The sequence below is a fragment of the Crocodylus siamensis genome, chromosome 2, assembly GCF_052110815.1.
Source record: "Crocodylus siamensis isolate JL-2025a chromosome 2, ASM5211081v1, whole genome shotgun sequence".
Taxonomy (NCBI): domain Eukaryota; kingdom Metazoa; phylum Chordata; order Crocodylia; family Crocodylidae; genus Crocodylus; species Crocodylus siamensis.
In genome coordinates, this window is record NC_143396.1 from 192,751,665 (window position 1) to 192,772,646 (window position 20,982).

Below are 20,982 nucleotides of genomic sequence, written 5' to 3' on the forward strand. Positions count from 1 at the left end.
GACCAAGAGATGACTGAGTTCAGGATCCTGAGGAAAGGAAGGATGGAGAGCAGCAGAGTAAGGAGCCTGGACTTCAGAAAAAAGCAGACTTTCACTCACTCAGGGATTCCATGGGCAAGATCCCCTGGGAAGCCAGACTGAGAGAGAGAAGAGTCCAGAAGAGCCGGCTGCACTTACTGAGAGCGTAGGAACAAACCATCCCAAAGGTCAGGGAGACTAGCAAGTATGACAGAAGACCAGCTTGGCTTAGAAGGGAACATTTCAGTAAACTTAATCACAAAAAGGAAGCTTATAAGTAGTGGACACTTGGACAAAAAATTAGGGAGGAGAATAAAAGTATTACTCAGGCGGGAAGGGATGAAGCAGGAAGGCCAAAGCACAATTGGAGCTGTAGTTAGTAAGGGACACGAAGGGTAACAAGAAGGGTTTCTACAAGTATGTCGGTAGCAAGAGAAAGATCAGGGAAAGTGTGGGTCCCTTTCTGAATGGGGGAGGCAATCTAGTGAGAGAGGATGAAAAAAAGGCTGAAGTGCTCAATGCCTTTTTAATCTCAGTCTGCAGAAGCAAAGTCAGCTCCCAGACTACTGCTCCTGGCAGTAGAGTTTGGGGAGGAGGTGAGCAGCCAACAGTGGTGAAAGAACAGGTTAGGGACACTTTAGAAAAGTTGGATGATGGTGATGGAGTTGGGTGATGCGACTGGCCATGATCTTTGAAAACTCATGGCAATCAGAAGAGGTCCTGGATGATTGGAAAAGGGCAAACAGCGCCCACATTTAAGAAAGGGAGAAGGAGGATCCAGGAAACTACAGACCAGTGAGCCTCACTTTAATTCCTGGAAAAATCATGGAGCAGATCCTCAAGAAATCCATTTCTAAGCACCTGAGCTAAGTACAGACAGTCAAAAAGCCCAAAGCTGAATTGATTCATTCTTCACAGGTTAGTCTAAGCTGCAGAATTTGAAACAATAAGCAAATAAGCACACATTCACTTTTGATTCAGGAAATCCAGCCACATGCTCTCAGTGGCTCAAGCCAGAAGCCAGGGGTGATACCTGCCAGCCACCATCAAAAGGGAGGGCAAGAGAAAAACCTGCTGGAGCAGAGGGGACATGGTCAAGCTCCATCCCGTGCTCTGCCTGGGCAGGGGTGGCAGGAGGGAAGGTAGTGGCAATACAATCCTAAAAGCTTGAACAAAAATAGGTCTGTCTCTGAAAAACTATAAACTAAAGAGCTGTAAATGCAGCCTGGGCTGTGTGTTTACATACTCTTCCTGCTGCCCCCAAGGTCTCTAGGATTTGCAGTCCAGAATCAGGGCAGCAGGACTCTCATGGTTCCTCATTACTTATTCTTTCTCTGCTTCCAGGTGGGATTTGTCCAGAGTCACAGCCAGCACTAAGTTTTAGCAGGGCACAGCAGCTGTGTACTCAGGGAAAGATGAGTTTAACACCACCCCTACCTACCCAGCTGCAGACCCCATCTGGGGTTTGCCTGAAGGGGCAGTGACCCAGCCATTGAAGCCAGTGATCCAGTCCTCACTGCCCCAGACAGGGAGCAGAGGGGTGGGGCCAGCTCTGTAATCTGGAGCAAATGGCACAGCCTAGCCCAGGGCTGCACAGCATGCTGGGATGCTGTTGGACACCGATTTAACTTGCACCAGGAAGGCGTCTGGGACAGAAGTTTTATAAATTGGTTTGTCCTAAATCAGTTAAGTCTGATACTACATTTAACCAGGTTTATCTTAGACCAGTTTCAGCCATTTTTAAACTGGAACAAGTTACCCAGAAATGTGGTGGACTCTCCATCCTTAAAGGTTTTTAAGACATGGCTAGACAAAGCCTTGGCTGGGATGATCTGCTGGGGATGGTCCTCATTTGAGCAAGGGGTTGGACTAGATGACCTTCTGAGGTTTCCCTGTAACCCTAATTTTCTATTATTCTATGATACTCCGAATTAAAGGAATGGAGTAAGAAGAGAAAAAAGAAGTATTACTAGATACGAAGAGATATATCTGAAACTCCTATAATAAATCCTATATTGTATCAAGAAAGTGTAAATAATTAGACCTACTTGCCATGCAGCCTGAGAAATTACCAGAAAATGAATGCTTTGACTGTTACTGAAAGGGATCAGTAAATGTTCTGTGTCCAAAGGGGCATAAGAAGACTGAATATTTGAGTGGATGGTGAGATGAGTAAAATGCCTCCTCTAATTGCAGCACTAGCCTATAAAGCAGGTAGACTAGGGTCCAAGTCTTACACCTACACAGTAAAAAAATCAACAGTTCCACCATGAGTCAGATGTTTCAAGGTTTCAGAAGGAATAATATTTGCCCATGATATATGTGGAGCAATGCGTAAGAGTATTGCATAAGAGAATGTTGCTGTATGTAAAAACATCTAAGAACTGGGAAATGAAAACTTCAGCCCAAACTGGACATGCCACTTCTGCAGCCATACCATGTCTGATGTCACTGGGCATAGGGAAAAAGAACTGGATTTGGCCCCACCCTAACAAGATAATCTCTCAGTGTATGGACACGCCTTGGCCTTCCATATATTCATCCTTCCACAGAGCTGCAGAGAGCCACACAGCAATCATTTCTTTGCATGGGAGGAGATTTATCATTAATGCCATCTCCTGAACATTAACATCTTGTTTGAGGAACTGGTTTACATTCATACAAGTATCCTCCCTTAATGTAACCATTTCAATAGCAAGATAGAAAATGTTCATCCAGTCCCAATAATAAAATCCTACTGCAGGGGGGTGAGCCTGTACAGTCAAGTGGGCTTTCAACACATAAAAGTTTCCTAAATGAAGAAAGTAAAACTACTTTTCAGTGTTTCAAAACTTTATAGCACAGGGAAGGGGAACATGCCAGTGTGCCTTTTATTTACAACCTCATGACATGGAGTAAGCTAATGAAATGTGACTGGCCAGTTAGTTCCACAATATCATACAATACGCGACATACAGTACCTAATATCTAGAAAAGCTAGCGGCTATTTTTGTTTAGTGGCTACACAGTAATGTACAACACTCATCAGAAGACAAGGAGACACTGTTAAAGAAGACAGTGTTGATGAAAGGTGAAGCACAGTGCAATCTGTAGTCATGAACAGAAGCTTAGATTTTAAAATAAACATGTTGTTTAGTGTGGCGATACTGTCACTATAAAATGTAATTTGCTGCAGTTCCTGTTGAACAATTATAGCCTTTATTAAAAGTGATTCATTTTGGGCCCTGCAGTTAAAAGCAACACAGGGAGTCTTTAAATGACTTTTTGGTGCTTCAGAGACAAGCAAATGTAGTTAGCCAGCAGTGAGGGACCATCTGGACCAGAATCCTTCTCTGACCATTCAGAATGCCTCTACCCAAGAAAATTAAAGACAGTACTTGGGGAGCAACACCATAAACTGTTAAGTACTGAAGATGCAACTAAATCACATTACTTTCTACAATATTATGACAGCAACCTTCTGGGCAGGCACCTGAATTTTGCCCAGAAGCAATTTACAGCTACAGGTGGTTAAGAGAAGAGGCATATTTGCAGGGTCTAACATCTGCAGAAAGACTGTTTATGCTTCCCTACAGTATTACCCAGCGCAAGGTGGCAAAGGCATGCAGTAAGGCAGTGGCCCTAGATTTTAGGAGGGCAGACTTCAACGAGCTAAGGAGGATAGTTGGAGAGGCGCTGAGGTCCCGGAGGGGAGGGGAGCCAGGTGTCCAAGGAGAGTGGTCGCTCCTTAAGGAGACGATCCTCCAAGCCCAAAGGAAAGTAATCCCAACAAGGATCAAAAGGAGCAGGAGAGCACATAAGCCTCCGTGGCTCACCAAAAGCATCTGGGAATGTCTCCTTGCTAAAAAGGAGGCTTACACCCAATGGAAAGAAGGGGTCATCACCAGGGAGGACTATTCTGTAGTTGCTCGGGGATGTAGGGGGGTAGTTAGGAAGGCCAAGGCAGAGATGAAACTGGGACTAGCTTCCCAGATTAAGGACAATAAGAAGTCCTTTTTTAAATACATAGGGGGTAAAAAGAAGGTCCCGGGTAATGTGGGGCCCTTGCAGGATGCCATGGGAAACTTGGTCGTCACACCAGACGGCAAAGCTAACATGTTTAACGATTACTTTGCCTCCGTCTTCCTAAGTAGGGACCAGAACAGCCACCTCCCTGCTGGGGCCCCCTCGGGCCCTGGGGGAGGCACACCTGGGCCACGGGTTAGCGAGGATTTAGTTAGGGAGCTTCTGGAGGGGTTGGACGTATTCAAGTCAGCCGGTCCGGATGATCTCCACCCTAGAGTTCTAGAGGAACTGGCGGAGGTCATTGCAAGTCCCCTGGCATTACCTTATGAGCACTCGTGGTGCTCTGGTGAGGTACCAGAGGACTGGAAGAGGGCCAACGTGGTCCCCATCTTCAAAAAAGGCAGGAAGGAGGACCCGGGAAACTATAGGCCAGTTAGTCTTACCTCGATCCTAGGCAAGCTGTTTGAGAAAATTATGCTGGCACACATCCAGGAGGGGCCAGTAGGGGACTGCATGCTTAGGGGCAACCAACATGGGTTCATCAGTGGCAGGTCCTGTCAGACCAACCTGGTGGCCTTTTACGATCAGATCAGATGCAGGGGTAGCAGTGGATATAGTCTTCCTGGACTTCTGGAAGGCTTTTGACACTGTCTCTCACCCCATTCTCATTAAGAAACTGGGGAGGCTGTGGTGTAGACACCCACACAGTCAAATGGGTTGCCAACTGGCTGGAGGGCCGCACCCAGAGGGTGGTAGTGGATGGGCCCTTCTCAACCTGGAAGGGAGTGGGCAGTGGGGTCCCACAGGGCTCAGTCCTCGGGCCCGCACTGTTCAACATCTTCATCAGTGATTTGGATGAGGGGGTAAAAAGCACCCTGTTCAAATTTGCTGATGACACTAAGATGTGGGGGGACGTGGGCACGCTGGAAGGATGCAACAGGCTACAATCAGACCTAGACAGGTTACAAGGGTGGGCGGATGAGAATAGGATGGGTTTCAACACAGACAAGTGCAAGGTGATGCACCTGGGGAGGAACAACGGGCACCATACCTACAGGTTGGGGAACTCCCCTCTTGTCAGCACGGAGGCAGAAAAGGATCTGGGGGTCATCATTGACTCCAAGATGAACATGGGCCGGCAGTGTGGAAGTTGGTAAGGCCGTTAGGCAGTTAGGAAGGCCAACCGCACCTTGGCATGCATCCACAGATGCATCTCGAGCAGGTCCAAAAAGGTGATCCTCCCCCTCTATGCAGCACTGGTCAGGCCGCAGCTGGAGTACTGCGTCCAGTTCTGGGTGCCACACTTCAAGAGGGATGTTGACAGCATGGAGAGGGTCCAGAGGAGGGCCATTCGTATGATCAGGGGACAGCAGGGCAGGCCCTATGAGGAGAGGCTATGGGACCTAAACCTGTTCAGCCTCCAAAAGAGAAGGCTGAGGGGGGATCTTGTGGCCTGTTACAAGCTAGTCAGGGGGGATCAGCAGGCATTGGGGGAGTCACTGTTCCCCCGAGCACTGCCAGGAGTGACCAGGAATAACGGTCACAAGCTGGCAGAAGGTAGGTTTAGGTTAGATATCAGGAGGCGCTACTTCACGGTCAGGGTGGCTAGGGTCTGGAACCAGCTTCCAAGAGAAGTGGTGCAGGCTCCTACCCTGGGGGTGTTTAAGAGGAGGTTAGATGAACATCTTGCTGGGGTCGTTTGACCCCAGTACTCTTTCTTGCCACGGCAGGGGGTCAGACTAGATGATCTGCTCAGGTCCCTTCCAACCCTAGAAACTATGAAACTATTAATATTGCATTATAAATGTATATTAATACTGGTATTACAGGGGCTATGCTGAGTTCACCAAGGGAGCTCCTGGTAAAGGACTGAAAAATCTTGCTGTTACAGCATAGTTTATTGTGATGTAACTGGGAGCCCAGATCTGAGTCAGGATAGAGCTTGATAAGCCAATATATATTGTGGTACTGTGCATACTGCAGTATGTTAAAGATGAAAGCATTTTACATAGGTCAGGCTTTGTTTCTTGGAAGACAAGAGATTGCTCCAGTATACTCCACAATTTCAATTATGTGGAGATTTGTATCTCTGACTTGTCCTGTCATCAAATAACTTCCACGAAGACTAAAGTAATGTAAAAACTTGCCTAGCCTATATATTTCTCGAGAACAATGATCCCCTATTCTGTTGTGCAAATTATCAGAGAAGTGTCAGAGTTATAGTTGATCAACCCTTTGCCCTTGTATGCAAGCGATAACTCATTCAGTTAAAAATCATTAACTTTCAAACTCAGTAAGTAACAGTTAGTTGAGAAATTGGGCTATAGGAATCACCTGAACAGCAGAAGCTGCTGTTGCCAAAGAAATGGTACATACCCTCCTTGCTAGGGACTATAACATACCTTGGCAAGGACCTTACCTTTGTATATGCTGCTACAAGGCTTTCTCTCTGACAGGTGAGAGTAAAGGAATTTTAAAAAGGGTGGAAAATGAGTGGTTTTGTAGTATGTTTCACTGTCTGAACATGCCACCTGAAGACATTTTACCATTTATTTACAGAAAAGCATTGTCTTTAGACTATCACATTTTTTGTTTTGTTATTTAGATCCCTGAAAAGCACAAAACACAAACTTCCATGTGTTTAGCTAATATTTCAATAGCAGAGTTCGTGAATCTAATTTTGTAACACAAATTGGACCATTTTTTTTCATTACCAACTTCCTGTCTAGGAATTCATCTTTCACTTGTAGCAAAAGTCCAAGAGAATCTCCTAAGTTGAGCAGCATTGCATTTTCAGGAAGATACTTATTCATGAAGGGAGACAGAATAAGATACACATATCACAGAGAGTATTGAAAAATAGTAAACAAATGAACAGTGTATGATGGAAGAAAAAAAAAGTGCGATTATGCAGACTCGGTGCTCTATGAATATCTTAACTCCTAAGCAGAGGCAGAAGGGAGATGGCATAGCTGCTTTACATTTCAGTTCTACCCAAAGTGATTTGCTGAATTTAAATAAAACAGATGAATCTAGGATAGTCTTCTCCATTAGATCTTTGAGTAACTGCTCTCCTTACAGCTACCTGTAGGTGTAAGGGAGCAGAGAGTTTTCTCAGCATTCATCACAACAAAATGCTGCTATGATAATCATGCAATAATAAAATCAGGTTTTGTATTCTCCCCACTCTAAATATATTTTTCAAAATGATGAGAGCTTCTGCCTTTTGTCCATTCCTTCCTAAACATAACCAATAGTTGTTGCAGCTGCTAGCTATTTTAGTACATTAAATGGACACATCAATTGCCACAGTGACATACAGAATGATAGCTCCCCCGGATACTGCCTCCACTGCATTTTGTCTGCTTTCTCAACTCTGATGCGAGTCAAGTTCTATTTAATAAAAAGCCAAGACTATTTGCCATATGTTACAGTCCTTACCCTGATCCCAAGCTCCACATTTTCTCCTCCATAGACTTCCATGCCTTCATCAAGCAAGCCAATTTCTTGGAAATATTGCCTGTCTACTATGAAACACCCAATCAGTGCTGGACTTCTGAAAGAATACAAACAACACAACAAAAATCAACCTAGAATATAAGGGCAACTTCTTCTCCTGGGTCATTCAGTCTGTAAATAGACAAAAAGGTATCAAAATGAGAAGGACTTATTCATAAGAGTGCATCACCTAATCCATAGTTACTGTTTGGTATGTGTCCCCTCCTGTTTCACAGGGAACGGAACTAAACCAGGCAGCTTACACCAGAATAAAACCAGTAGTATTTTACTGCCATTTAGCTTCTACTTACTGTGGAATGAAGCAGGCATATGACACAGTTTGAAACATGGTTAAGTTAGTCTCATCTACCCATATACGCTATCCATATAATCTTATATTTGCTATCCATATAATCTTATAATATTTTGTCTATATTGCTGACTCATACCAGAAACAGGACTGGGGACTTCAGCACAGTTGCATCCAAGATGTATTTGGCCAATTCTGCCTTATTATGCCATCCTTTTTTTTCTCCTCAAGTGAACTCAGTGGTGGTGAAAGGTACCGGATTGCAAATAAAGTTGGATATGGAAAGTTTCAAGTTATCTACAGAATAGCTAAAGGATGTGCAGTGACAGTGATGTTTTATTGATGTGCTTTGTTTGCTCTCGTGCTTCATCTTTGTGGGACTAGCCATTGCAGGAAGAAGGGAGCATACTCTTAGCCACTCAGTTCTTGGCTAATGAGGGTGCCAACTAATTCGAATGCTTTTAAGTCCAAGAAAGCATTTACTATAAGCTTAAAGTGAGCATGAATTCAAGGATGTTTTCTTGAATCAGGATCAACACTAGAAACATATATGCAACCACTTGTGCATTTCACCAAGGGGTTTAGACAAGATGACACTTAAGGTCCCCTCCAAACCTATGATTCTATGAAATTCCTAACATTTTTCAAATACTGCTAACCTGGGCCAAATCTGAATTAAAGCTTTAGGGCTGAGAGACTCCACATCTCATTACTGAGTCATCTTATCCTATTGACATCATATCCTGAGTCATCCAGCATCACTGTTGCATTAATGTGGTGAAGATCTAACCACACAGAATAAAATGTTTCTTCTACTTTGAGGGGGCAGGAAAGGAGAAAGCAAAATGATTAATCTGACTTGAGCAGTGTTTTTACCTTATCATGCATGCTGGGAAAAAGAAAAATGGCATTGTTGTCACTGTGCCTGCCTAGGGAGCATTGGAAACACCAGGGTATTAATTAAAGGGCAGAGGGATTTGTAAGGCCATGGGGTAAATAATTCTGCATTTTTTTTGGAAGAGAAAAATGAAACTGTGATAAATGTAGACATCTGTTTTTAGTGAGATTATAAAACTTAATCACAAACCTTAAAATTCTGCCCCTGTACAGATTTATACATTTGTGATGTTGACCTACAGTTTTACAACTTCAGAATGAGGAAAATTATTTCTAATGTATTTAGCAATAAAGAAAATGTCAGTCAGCCTGATGTCATTTAAAAAATTGTCGAGGAGTAGAAAGGTTTCTTAATGTTTAATAAAGTAAGAAATCTCTTTGCCTTATTCTAATTCTGCTATATTTTCATGACTTTTCTTCCAACAATGCCTCCAGGAATAATTTGTTGGTTATTGGAAGAATGGCCTAAATAGAACCAGGAATCCACACACCGAACTTAATTTGCTGTTACTATTACAAAACATTCTTCTATAACACATCAGTAAAATACATGCTTCAGGAGAATGGCTAGCTCTCAGCCTCACTGACTGGTGCTGCAAGGTGCAAATCTAAATGCCAGCATTCTAATGAGTCACATAATTACTGGGTACAATGCAAAACCACTCATTTCTTAGTCTAAATTTAAATAAATTTATTTTTAAAACTTCACAAAAGCATACTATAAGTAACAATTACTAAGCTGAGATCAAGCCACTTTAATAATGTTAATTCATCATATCCCTGTGAAGTAACCAGTACTGTCTAATATAGGAAATCCCAATCTCTTTATTTGCAGTCCTGTTCAGTACCATCCTCCTCCTTCTTAATAAGAGACAGGGAGATGGAATGGATCAGTGCTCCCCACAGATAACAATCCCAAGTGACCTATCCTAAATACAGCAATCAGGCTGAAAAGAAAATACCAACTAATAGATCCATTCTGGGCAGTCCCAATGGTACCTCAGTTTCAACTGCCTTCTCTTCTTGCAGCCATTTTTTAGGGAAACCAGAGAGTAGGTTACAGGAAACTTATTGCAATTTGTATAGAAAGAAGGAAGTATTAGAATCTAGACAGAGAGGGTTGGCATCCCTAGGCATATTTTCATAAAGCAGCCCTACCAAGCTACCTCAGAGTAGCTCAGAGTGCTTCAATACCAGCCTGACAAAAGAGGTGTTGAGCTAAGTTATACAAAAGTAAAGGTTTAACACACTCTACTCCTGCATACCAAATGGGTTAACATAGGGCCCTGTGAGATTATAACACAAAAATTGTACAACTATGCAATACAAATAATAAATGTAATCATCACATCTTAATTTTATCATTTTGATTGTTGTACATTTGTAAACTAAATTCTCCTTTCTGGACCATTACTATTAAATTAGCAGACAAAACGTTGTAAAAAGCAATATGGAATCAAGTATTCAATTCTGCTCTTTCGAGTATTATATTCTTCTTGACTCATTCCATAAAAATAAAAATGAAGTATATTAGAACAAAACACAGAAACTATATAGCTTTTCTGCAGTTATATGCGCAATCCTGAAAGAAGCAGAGAAACTTTAAACCTTTTATTAACCATAATAATAAACAACCCCCTTAACCTTTGTTAAAATGGGCAGGCGTACCGTACTTGCCCTTTCATTATTTGTTAAAGTACAATTGAGCACTTCCTACAGTTCCTCAACCCAGACCACAGCTACATGTTACCTTATTGGAGCAGTTGAGTTTTCCAGCTTCCACCATGATTTTGGAGGATTTAGGTATCGGCACCACAGCTCCCAGTCAAACCCCTGTGCAGATAGGGGATACTCCTCTATTTCAAAATTATCATACTTGATGTTATCAAATGAGGGAGAAATGACCCTTTTTCTGTTTTCCTTTATCCTGGTGAGCACTGGTTCAGCCCTAAAGGAAAATAAAGGAGCTGAGATTGTTAGATTTTTGTTGAAACACTTTGTGTACACAGTAGTTAGCTTTGTATATTATTTAAAGCTAAATTCTGCAGCCTACTGACTTCAGAAATTATTTGACTACATAAGTTTGCCGGATTTAGCCAAAATAATACTATGAAGCATCAAATCCAGCAAGTTATCCAATGCTATTCTAGCCCAGATGCTAGAAGAAATGAATTCTGTCTTATCTGTGATCTTTCACGTACTAGTTGCCAAAAAAAGATGGTGTCTCTAGGCCATCAGTATGATCAAGGACATCAAGAAGATCAGAGTTAATAACAGAAGTCCCATAGGGACAAAAGCTTCTATCATTTTAAAGACACCATGTTTTCCTTCAAAAAGAAATAGAGATATTAAACTTAGGTTGGATGACTGAATCATTACTACTTGCAAGAGAAGCTGCAGTCACAGAGACCTGCTACTGAAGTTCCCCTGTTTAGCCACAGAATGGGCACAGTAAAGTCATCGTTAAATGAAAGATTAGAGATGAGCATGACAGTGGTTGCATAACATGAAATCTCTTCACTAAGAAGATGGCTGAGACAACCAATTAATTTTTGGAGGGGCCACTGCAGATACATTTCGATAACAACTGTTCTTGACTATTGGCATAGGCTAAATTGGACTGACTGATGATATGGATTGAAACCAATGACCTAGAAGCACAAAAGCTTGGTTTCCCACTCTCATCCCACATAACCCAGACATTTTTAACACCATTTAAGTTCTAATTCAAAAGTAATTGTAAAGAAGATCAAGCAATACAACAAGCCTATCAAAGAAAATTCTGAGACATTGCCATGTCATTTTTTTCTCATGTGTAAGCCAGAGTAGTTAATTATACAGCACAAATCCTTCAGAAACAAGTATTCAGACTGGCACTTTATGCAACATTATTACTTTCTTTAAAATATAAAATATTTATACCATCAGTCCACATGGATCCTTGCCAGGTCCTACCTTTCCACTTTCCCACACCCCCTGACACCCAAACTGCAGATGTAATATTCTGAAATATTAACAGTGGGTGCTCCCAGAATTACAGGTTTAGGCTTGAAGCTTAACGGGGTCAGGGTCATATTCATGAATGTGTACAGAGAGAGCGCATACACTTATACATCTTGCAGCATGCGGCTAAAATGGCTTCAGGAAGATAATTTAAAAACTCAGTTATGCACCTGCTTAAATATCTTGCTGAATACAAATCTCATTCTTACCGTCTTATGCTGTATGATGTACAAAGCAAAGCTTTTTCAGTTCTTCTATGACACCAATCATGCAAGAGTTTGAATGGGACTTTTTCAAGTTATTTAAATACAGTGCTTACAAATGTGAAAAGTGTCCTGATGAACAACACATGTTATTCTCTTTGGGTTGGCTAAGATGCCACTATACCTCCTCAGAGGATCCCAGCAACACACGGATGTTGGCCCTAACTCATTATAAAAAATTTATAAGCCCCTTCGAGTTTTCTTTACACACAAGCTTGTTATATGACTGACCTGTTCCAGTTAGCTTCTCCATGCCTAAGTGACTACTTTTCATCTTTGCACAAGGGATTGATAAAAAACAAGTAAAAACAGAGCAATAACATATTATGCATGTAGACATTTGATACATAATTTAACAGGGAGTAGTAACTTACAAGCTTGTACTTGTCTAATGTAGTTCTATGCATTTATTTGAAAAACATACTGTGACAGATAATAACCCAGTTCTAGAAATGAGAGTCTTCCTAATGTGACTTACATTTTTATGAAAATTATTTTTTCATAATTATCTCTGTATTTAAATTGACATTAAAGGATCTGTATACAACTTGCCCTCATAGATCCTGGATTAATTCCATGCAGTAATTTATGAATGATATATCAAGAAATAGTAACAAGTTACCCTATCAGAAGAACAGCAGAAGAAGCAAGACACATACCATCCCACATTAAATTCCACATGGGCATCGAAGAGAGCAACTACTGGTGCAGTAGCCACTCTCCATCCACTAACTCGAGACCGGATCAGGCCTTCTTGCTTGCTATGTCGGACCACCTTGATGAAACCAGGCTTTCTTGTGTTCACCTCATCAACATACTCCTTCAGCTTCTCCTTGAGTTCCTCTACACAAAGGAATGGGCATATCATTATTGTCTGTTATTTATATAGGTGTAACTTAGGAATCCCAGTCCAAATTGGGGCCCTGCTGTGCTACGCATATAGCACATTGTGCATGAATATAGCAGGAGACAAACCCTGGCCCAAAGAGCTTACAGTCAAAGAAATTGTCAACATGGTAAGTTAAACCCTTACTAAGAAAGGTGTCATTTTAAACGGCTACAGGTGCAGAACAAGAGAGACTTTTTCTGGTTTAGATAAACTGGCTTTGGAAGGGACTCAAGCTAAATTAAAAAGATTACGCTTCCACCAGAATAAGAATGCTAAGGAGTTGCACTGTCATGACTATCTCAGCTTAACTATGCAGCTATAAATTGGTAAAAATGTCCTGTGTAGTCAAGACCTAACAAAGGGGACCGAAGACAGAAGTAGAAACAAGAACATAAAATATATACAGGAAACTCAGAGCAGACAATAATTTATTTGTACATTACAACCACCAAAACCCCATCATCCAACATTAATTAACATGACATAAAATATAGTGTTAGCACATAAAATACCATGGAAAGGGCTATATTAATCAATTAGGTGCATATGTGAATATTTTTACTGCAGTCCTGAATAAGGTACCAGTTATAGTATGTAAATTTGACGCTTGAAAAACACAACAATTTCCCATAAAAAACCCAACTATTTCCCATAAACTTTCTTTACTTGTGTTTCATGCAGAAAAAAAAGAAGAGAGACTAAAGAACAGATTTATACTTCCCCTATGTCTTGCTTTATCTGCTCTTGGCAAACACACTGCTCTCTGCTGAAAAGATTCTTCAATTGCTGCCTTTCTCTCAGCACAGCTAGGCAGAGAGCAGTGACAGTAGAAAATAATCATTTCCTAATAAAAATATTAATGGGTTTACTATACAATTACTATAGCTCTGGCCCAAAGGTCACTGCAATAAAACCCAATATGGAGAACAAAAATGTTCAATTAAGATTCACTAATTTATTATTGTTGTTTTATATTTGGCAGAACTTATAATTCCTTCTGGCTATCAGGGTCCCAACAACTGAAACACAAATATCCATAATTTTTCTCCTGAACTGGAAATCGTGAAATTCAGGTTCAAATCCCGTGTCTGTCACAGCCCTCCTGTAAAACCTAGGACCAAGCACTTAATATCTCCATGCCCCAGCTCTCCTCTCTAGAATGGGAACAATAGATACTTCTTTTACTTCTGGTCTCTTAAGTGTTCAGTTTCTAGAGGCAGAAGTTGCCTTCTACATATTTGTGTACTGCCTAGGACAATGGGACTCTGAACTGAGATGGGATAGTCAAGGGGTCTATGCTTAACATTGCCTCGTTGGCCAGGTGTCAGCCAGTATTTGGGAACTTGAAGTTCTGTTTCTGTCAAAAGGAAAAAACTAATTATACGATCAGGCATTTCTTTGTTACAGCCTTATATATTTAGTAAAAAAGGACAGCCTATTTTTTCCCTTGAACACAGTAGGGAAAAAATGATAGAAGACATATTTCTTATTCAGAAAACCAAACCTGCTTCCCAGCCATTTCCGTGCTACAAAGGCTATGAACAGATGGCCCATTTGTCCCTGGAGGAAGCCTTTTGCCCCAGGATCATACAGCTGTCTGTTCTCACTGGCCACCTACTGGCAAAAAGACAGAAATGCAGTTTGGAAGAATGCACGTAAATAACTGTGCTACTCCTGTTTTGATCCAGGTCATGGGTCAAATGGCTCCTCTTTTGATCTGGACAATAGGTCAAATGTGATGCCTGCCTACAGCCAAGGAATCTGTAACTGTTCCTTCACAGGGCTATCTGCTGCTTCTCAGTCCATTCCATCCTGCTTTTTTCTGCTGCTGATACACAAAGACATACGAGAGCTCCACAAATTAATGCACTAGTCCATGCTTTTTCAATTTGCCCCAGGAAAACACAACTCCTACACCAGATTTGCTCAGCCTTTCCATGCTGGACCACCATTCAAGAAAGGGACATTTAGTTTTTTCCTTGTGCAGCTTGCAGGAAAGGTGTCCAGCATGCTGATCAACTTCAGTAAGATCTGTTATTGTCCAAAGACCCATTCGCTGACAGATATTAAAGAACCCAAAATAATAACAGTATTAATAACAAAGAGTTCCTGAATGTGTCTTATTCTTGACTCAATATTTTCATGAAGATGAAATGATAGCTTTTCCTCATCTTATTAATTTTAGCTTTCAATTTTTTTGCAGTATCTCTATTTCATTAATTTATTATTTGGATTTGGTCACAGAATGTCTGTCTGGATTCCCTTCAGAAAAATTAACATTACTTCTTCATCACTAAACCCATTTGACAATCTAATGCTAATTTGTCACTCTTAATTTGCCTGTCAAAGCAAGTGAAAACACACCCCTAAAAAGTAAAGCTCAGCAGAAGTCAGGGTTTCTATCACTAAGGTAGCAGCAACTTGGCATTTTTCACACACTGGGCATACAACTCTGAATCAATAGCAAACTCTCTGTGTATTATATGAAACCATATGCAAGTCTGAAATTGGTCAAATAGATCAACAGCTGGATCCCTTTGGAGCAAAGAGTAAGTTCTCGTAAGAATGACTGATTTAAGAGTATTAGGATACAATGGCAAAAAAGCAATATATTTAGCATGAGGTGCACAATGCCAGTTAGCACTCAGGGGTTTAGTCAGAGACAATCCTACCTTGAGCAGGGGATTGAACTAGATGACCTCATGAGGACCCTTTCAGCTCTACTTTCCTATGATCTGCATACACTGTGTGATAGGATGCAGCAACAGAGTTACTTTGCTGAAGGTATTCCAAACTCAGTGACCCTGACCTGCAGGACTATGGAAAATGGTCAGGGGGATTATGTCTTTTCCTGCTTGGGAAAGTATTGCCTCCAAATACCTCTCATGCACATCCTCAGCAGAGTTCGTTCCAACATCATTCAAGAACTGTGCATTTAATCATTGCAAACTGTGATTAACTGAGAGGGGAAGTGATCTCATCATATTTGACTAGAAAATCAGTTTAAACCTTTCTCTAGTACACCAATAATTAGGGACCACTGTAATTTGGGCTTCGGGGGATTTCAGGGGAAAGCCTGACATTTAGCATTCCCCCAATGCCCCCAAGCTGTGATTTGGCCAGGAATGGCCTGAAAAAAAGTTTAAAGAAAAGTTACCAGAAGCATGGATAAGAAAGGCAACAGATCCCTGGAAACACCGTGAAAGCCCCATGTGTTTCCAGGGGCAGTCTAGTACAAGCCTAGCCCCTGCTGGGGCTCAGCCAATCAGGTTGTTTGGTTCCCTGCTTTGGCAGGGAATTCAAAAGCCCTTCCCAGAGTGGAGCAGGTAAGAACCCCATGCCCAGCTGTGGGGGCAGGCACCCACCATGCGTATACCTGCAAGCACTAGGGCAGGGGTTTTTTACCATTTAGAGTAAGAGCAGAGCAAAGCAGGGCTCAAGAGACCCTGCACTGGGTCGGGGGAAGCCCTTCCCCCATAACTGGCTGTGAGAGCAGGCACCCAGCATGGAGGGACCCTCCCCGCTTCACATCCAATCAGCTAAGCAAAGCCTTGGCTCAGATGATATAGTTGGGGCTGGTCCTGCTTTTTGCAGGGAGTTGGACTAGATGACCTCATGAGGTCGCTTCCAACCCTACTTTTCTGATTCTACGATTTCAGCATTTTGTATGGTACAAGTTGAAAAGATGAGCAAGAACAGTGTAAATACACCCCAGGTAGCAAAGAAAATTCCTGCCGTGGATCAAATGAAGCAGTTCCTGCAGGCATTCTTCATACAGATGATAGCAAGCTCTTCTGCTCCTTGTGTAATATGCTTCTGGATCTGGTGAGAAAAAATAGTATTGATCGCCATTTAGAGTCAAAAGTACACCAGAAGAGATATGCTGCATCAGAGGCTGAAGGAAAGAGCAAGCAACAAACCACCATGTCTTCGATGTTCAAAAAGACCAGTGGAAGCTGAATGGCAAGGAGAGAGACTATATTTGCTCTGGTCAAGTCACTCACAGCTGCAAACTTCTCACTGCCGAAGCTTCACCACCCAATCCTGAGACAGTATTCACAGAACAACATGCCAGATGGAGGAAGTATTCCAAGAACTAACAGGCTTTGGGAAAAATATCTTCCAAATAGCTTCACATGTGCAGGCCACAAAAGCTGCATAGGCAAAGTTTGATTCCATTTCCATTGTGGATGATGAAGCCACTGACAATTAGGACAACTATATGCTGCATATTTTATTTGTAGGCGGGAGCTGGACAGGTGGTGACCTGTTTTTCAGACAGAGCCAGTCCACCTCGAGGCTGTCAGTTTTTCAACTGTTGCACAGACAATCATGAAAGATATTTTCACCTACAGCTTAAGACTTCAGCAAGATTTCAGCCTTCATTTCTGACAATGCCAGGTACATCCGCAAGGCTTTCACCAACGTGCTCCAGGGAATGATGCCCATCTCTGTACAAGTCATCTGCAAAGCACACATCCTGTCACTGGTGAGTGACATCTGGCACATGCAGTTCCATGATGTGGATAGCCTGGTGCCCTGCCTGAAAAAGGCCTTCAAGGACTGTCCTGGCTGTAAGCTCTGGTACAGGGAGTCCATCACTAATCAGTGCAAGGAACCAAGTTACTGTTCTGCTGCCACCACAGCTGGTGCTTATGCACTGGAATTAATGGTTCAAGGCCATCTAATACCATGCTGAACACATTCAGTACTACTGGCAGTTTGTGGCTGAAGAGCTGGACATCACACTGAACGCAAAGTGTGTGTGCCAGCTAAAGGATCTCCTGGAGAAAGAACACATTAAAGATCAGGTGGCTTTTGTGGCAGATAATGCCACAAAAGTCATGGAGATCCTCACCGGGTTTGAGGGCTGGCAGCCTTCCATCAACAGGCTTGCAACAAAGCTGGGTTGAAGCCATGGTATCATCACACAAACTTTCCAAGTGTTAATGAGAAGAACAGCACAGAAGGGAGTTGTTTCAGGCAGTAGCTGCCAAGCCACACCAATATTACAGATAAGATCCCTCCAATCTTCCAAGGTTCAGGCAATCACCTGCCATGTTCCTTTGGGCAGTGCAAATTTTTTACCCAAACCAGGTGGCTCTGCTGAGCTGTTGATGCTCAGCTGCTCAAGTCCAGTTCTTGGTGGAGGAAACAGCATGGGCAGGAGCATCCTGATTATGTAAACAGGGTCAAAGAGTACCAGCTGCCTGTGAATGTAAATGTATTCTGGGACTCCATTCAGGAGCAGTTTCCAGAGCTATACACTTTGGCAAAACTGTGCCTCGTGATCTCCATGAATTGGTGGATGCTAAGCATGCCACCTCTATCTACAGCCAGGTGTTCACTCCACAAAGACAGTCTGTATCACCTGAAACATAGAGCTGCTGCTGACATTTCCTATCGTTAACATAAATGTTGCAGCAGTGGACTGTGCCTGAGGGTCAGCATTCCATAAAAGTTAGCACTCAATAAAAGCTGTTGTTTAATAATGATTATTTATTATGGTTTCATTAAGACTTCTCCATGGTAAGCTTTACTTAAAAGTTGTTGTTTAATAAGTGGTGAGCTTTATTCCTTAAAACAGCTGAAGAACAGGCTGTGTGTTACTGTTCAATGGTAATCAGCCCCATGGCAGGCCCTCCGAGCCAGAGGCATGAGAAAGCCCACCTCAAAAAACACCTTAAGTTAGCTCTGGAGAGCCTGCAGGGAGCCCACTTTTCCCTATGCCAGAGCCTGAATTGTAGTTGTCCCTACTAATAATTAAGACTGCAGCTGGGATATGCAGAGGTCTTACCGATTTTCCTGGTAATTATTTTCCTCAGAATTTCTATATTAGATCAATCATGTCTTTCTTATAAAAACCAGTGACTGCCTATCATTGAATTAGGAATACAGTCCATTATGTATGTAGTATAGATAAGACCAATGTATTCAAAATTAGATGAAATCAATCAGAAATCTTCATGTTTAGCTGAAAAGTAGGAAAATTTTATTTAGGTTTTCTGTTACGCTTGTGTAAAACAAGACCATATTCTCACTGCTACCCTCTATAGAAAATTCATAGCTGTCAAACTAAATCACCAAGATATCAACAAAAAGTATTTAAGTTATTGATAAAGTGCCCTGAATTACTGAAATAATTTGAGATAAATTTCTCATTGCTGGGATATAATACCATGGTGATCCAATATAAGAACGTACAACTCAAAGCTTCAATTTCAGTGTTAACGTCTGTATCTACCTTTGAAAAATAAAAGGAAGTTATAGTTCCTGTAACAGTCATGGAGAAGCCAAATTTATAGCATTACTGTAGCGTTTCTGAGTGAAACACATAATGGGAAAAGCACACTCTGAGTTAAGGACTTTAAAATCAATACCTTCAACACTGTCGTTGTTTGCCCAGTCTCCATTCTTTTTAGCTAATAGATTGTCTTTGATGTTACTTTTACTTACTTCTAGTGTATACTTTTCTCTCACATCAATTTATCTTAAATGCTTTAGGTAAAACCCAAAGCACTTTCTGTGGCAAGGTTTGTGATAGAAGTGGATAGCGAGCAGAACAAAAGCATTGCATTCAAGATCCTTGCTTATATACTAGAAGTGGTTCAGAGAGGCCTCAAGGCAACTTCACAGCACTCTGTTACTGTTGCTCCCCGAATGGGACATCTTGACTAGGTACAGACATTTAAAAAGCCCACGGCAGACTCAATCTAAGTTACATGGTTTTTTGTAAGTGGCAAAGTTTAGATTTGCAATGAACAGAACACACATTTGCCCTTTTGTGGGCAGGGGTGAAAATCTCAGACTGGGTTCCACCATTTTTAAAATGGTCTGTGTGCATCAAATTTCTGTTCTTTTACAGGTATAGACTGGTTGCCAATCACGTATATCGGTAAAAGTGTAATCTCTGTACCTGGCCCTTGCGCTCTGCTTCATGCTTACTGCAGGACGTGAATGGGATGGGTGAGCAGGGAAAGGTGCACAGAGGGTGATTCAAGTCATGTGACACATACAAGTAAATATACATTCTTGGTATGTTATGCACTAGTAGTGATCCCAGTCCAAGTCCTAATCCTGCACAGCTGAATGTTTTGCCGACCAGTGATGCTCAAGGGAACACCTGACCACATGGTGCCAAAGCATCTGCATATATAGAGATGTATCTGCAAAAAAACAGGACACCACCCAGCCCTCAGGCCTCTTCTTGCCATTGTTATATGCAAAATCTTTCCATGGCATACAAAATTTGCACCCAGGGAGAAATCTAGATGTAGCATTACCTTGAGCCTTTGCCTGGAAACCTTGCTAAACCTGAGGGATGGATTCATGTCTCTTTCCAAAAACAAAAAGACTCTCTTGCTGGCATCTCAACTGAGCCAAAAGGCATAGCAGGCTGGGTCATTCTAATGATCAAAACTGTTGATATTAGTATTTAGAAACTACACAGAAACTCCTTAGCAGGATGCTCAGTATCAGAATTTTCATGCAGTTCTCACTTTCACAACGCAAATTTTTTGCAAGAAAGATCTGAGCCTTTGACATTTCAGAGCAATAAAATCAGTGGGACTGGAACAGGGGACTTTCCCTCTGTGAAGGATTATGTGTCAAAGTGGTAGCAATGGTCTTCAGCAGCAAATTTTTCAACCTATGTTCTTTTTTATGCAATGCAAATTAAATGAATAATAAATCCAAAACACCCTTTTTCATTAATTATTGTACTTCACTGCCTTGTGCTGCCATAGGGAGAAGGATAGGAACAAGCTAATATGTCACCTTCAATACACAGCTGATTTTGCTTCTAATTATGGAAACAAATAGATTTATAAAGATAGACGCATTTGTCTTTCTTCCAGGAACATGGAAAATAAAAACTCAATTTGTCTAAAATGGATGAGTACGGATGGAGGGAGCTAACAATGCACATGTGGGATGAAGGATGCTGCGTTTGGAAATTACAAACATTCTAACTAAGTTCTGCACAGTTAAAGGAAGAGAGGCACATGATGTATGTTATGATAACACTGGTGAAATGTACGCAGAGCAATTTTGTATTTTACTCTGCTATTTACATATTTGTTCAAACTAAGATAGGAGGA

At 41.6% G+C, this 20,982-nt stretch overlaps 1 protein-coding gene across 3 annotated transcripts in view; it reads right to left on the minus strand.

The window, feature by feature from the left end:
* The window catches only part of GALNT18 (polypeptide N-acetylgalactosaminyltransferase 18), a 469,911-nt gene that overhangs the window by 129,957 nt on the left and 318,972 nt on the right, over positions 1–20,982 (minus strand). For all 3 annotated transcript variants that reach the window (XM_090032700.1, XM_090032701.1, XM_090032702.1), the window contains exons 4-6: positions 12,654–12,837; positions 10,479–10,676; positions 7,465–7,579 (exon numbers count right to left, since the gene is read on the minus strand). In XM_090032700.1, the coding sequence (XP_089888826.1) occupies positions 7,465–7,579; positions 10,479–10,676; positions 12,654–12,837 (497 nt within the window). The remainder of the gene's footprint in view (positions 1–7,464; positions 7,580–10,478; positions 10,677–12,653; positions 12,838–20,982) is intronic.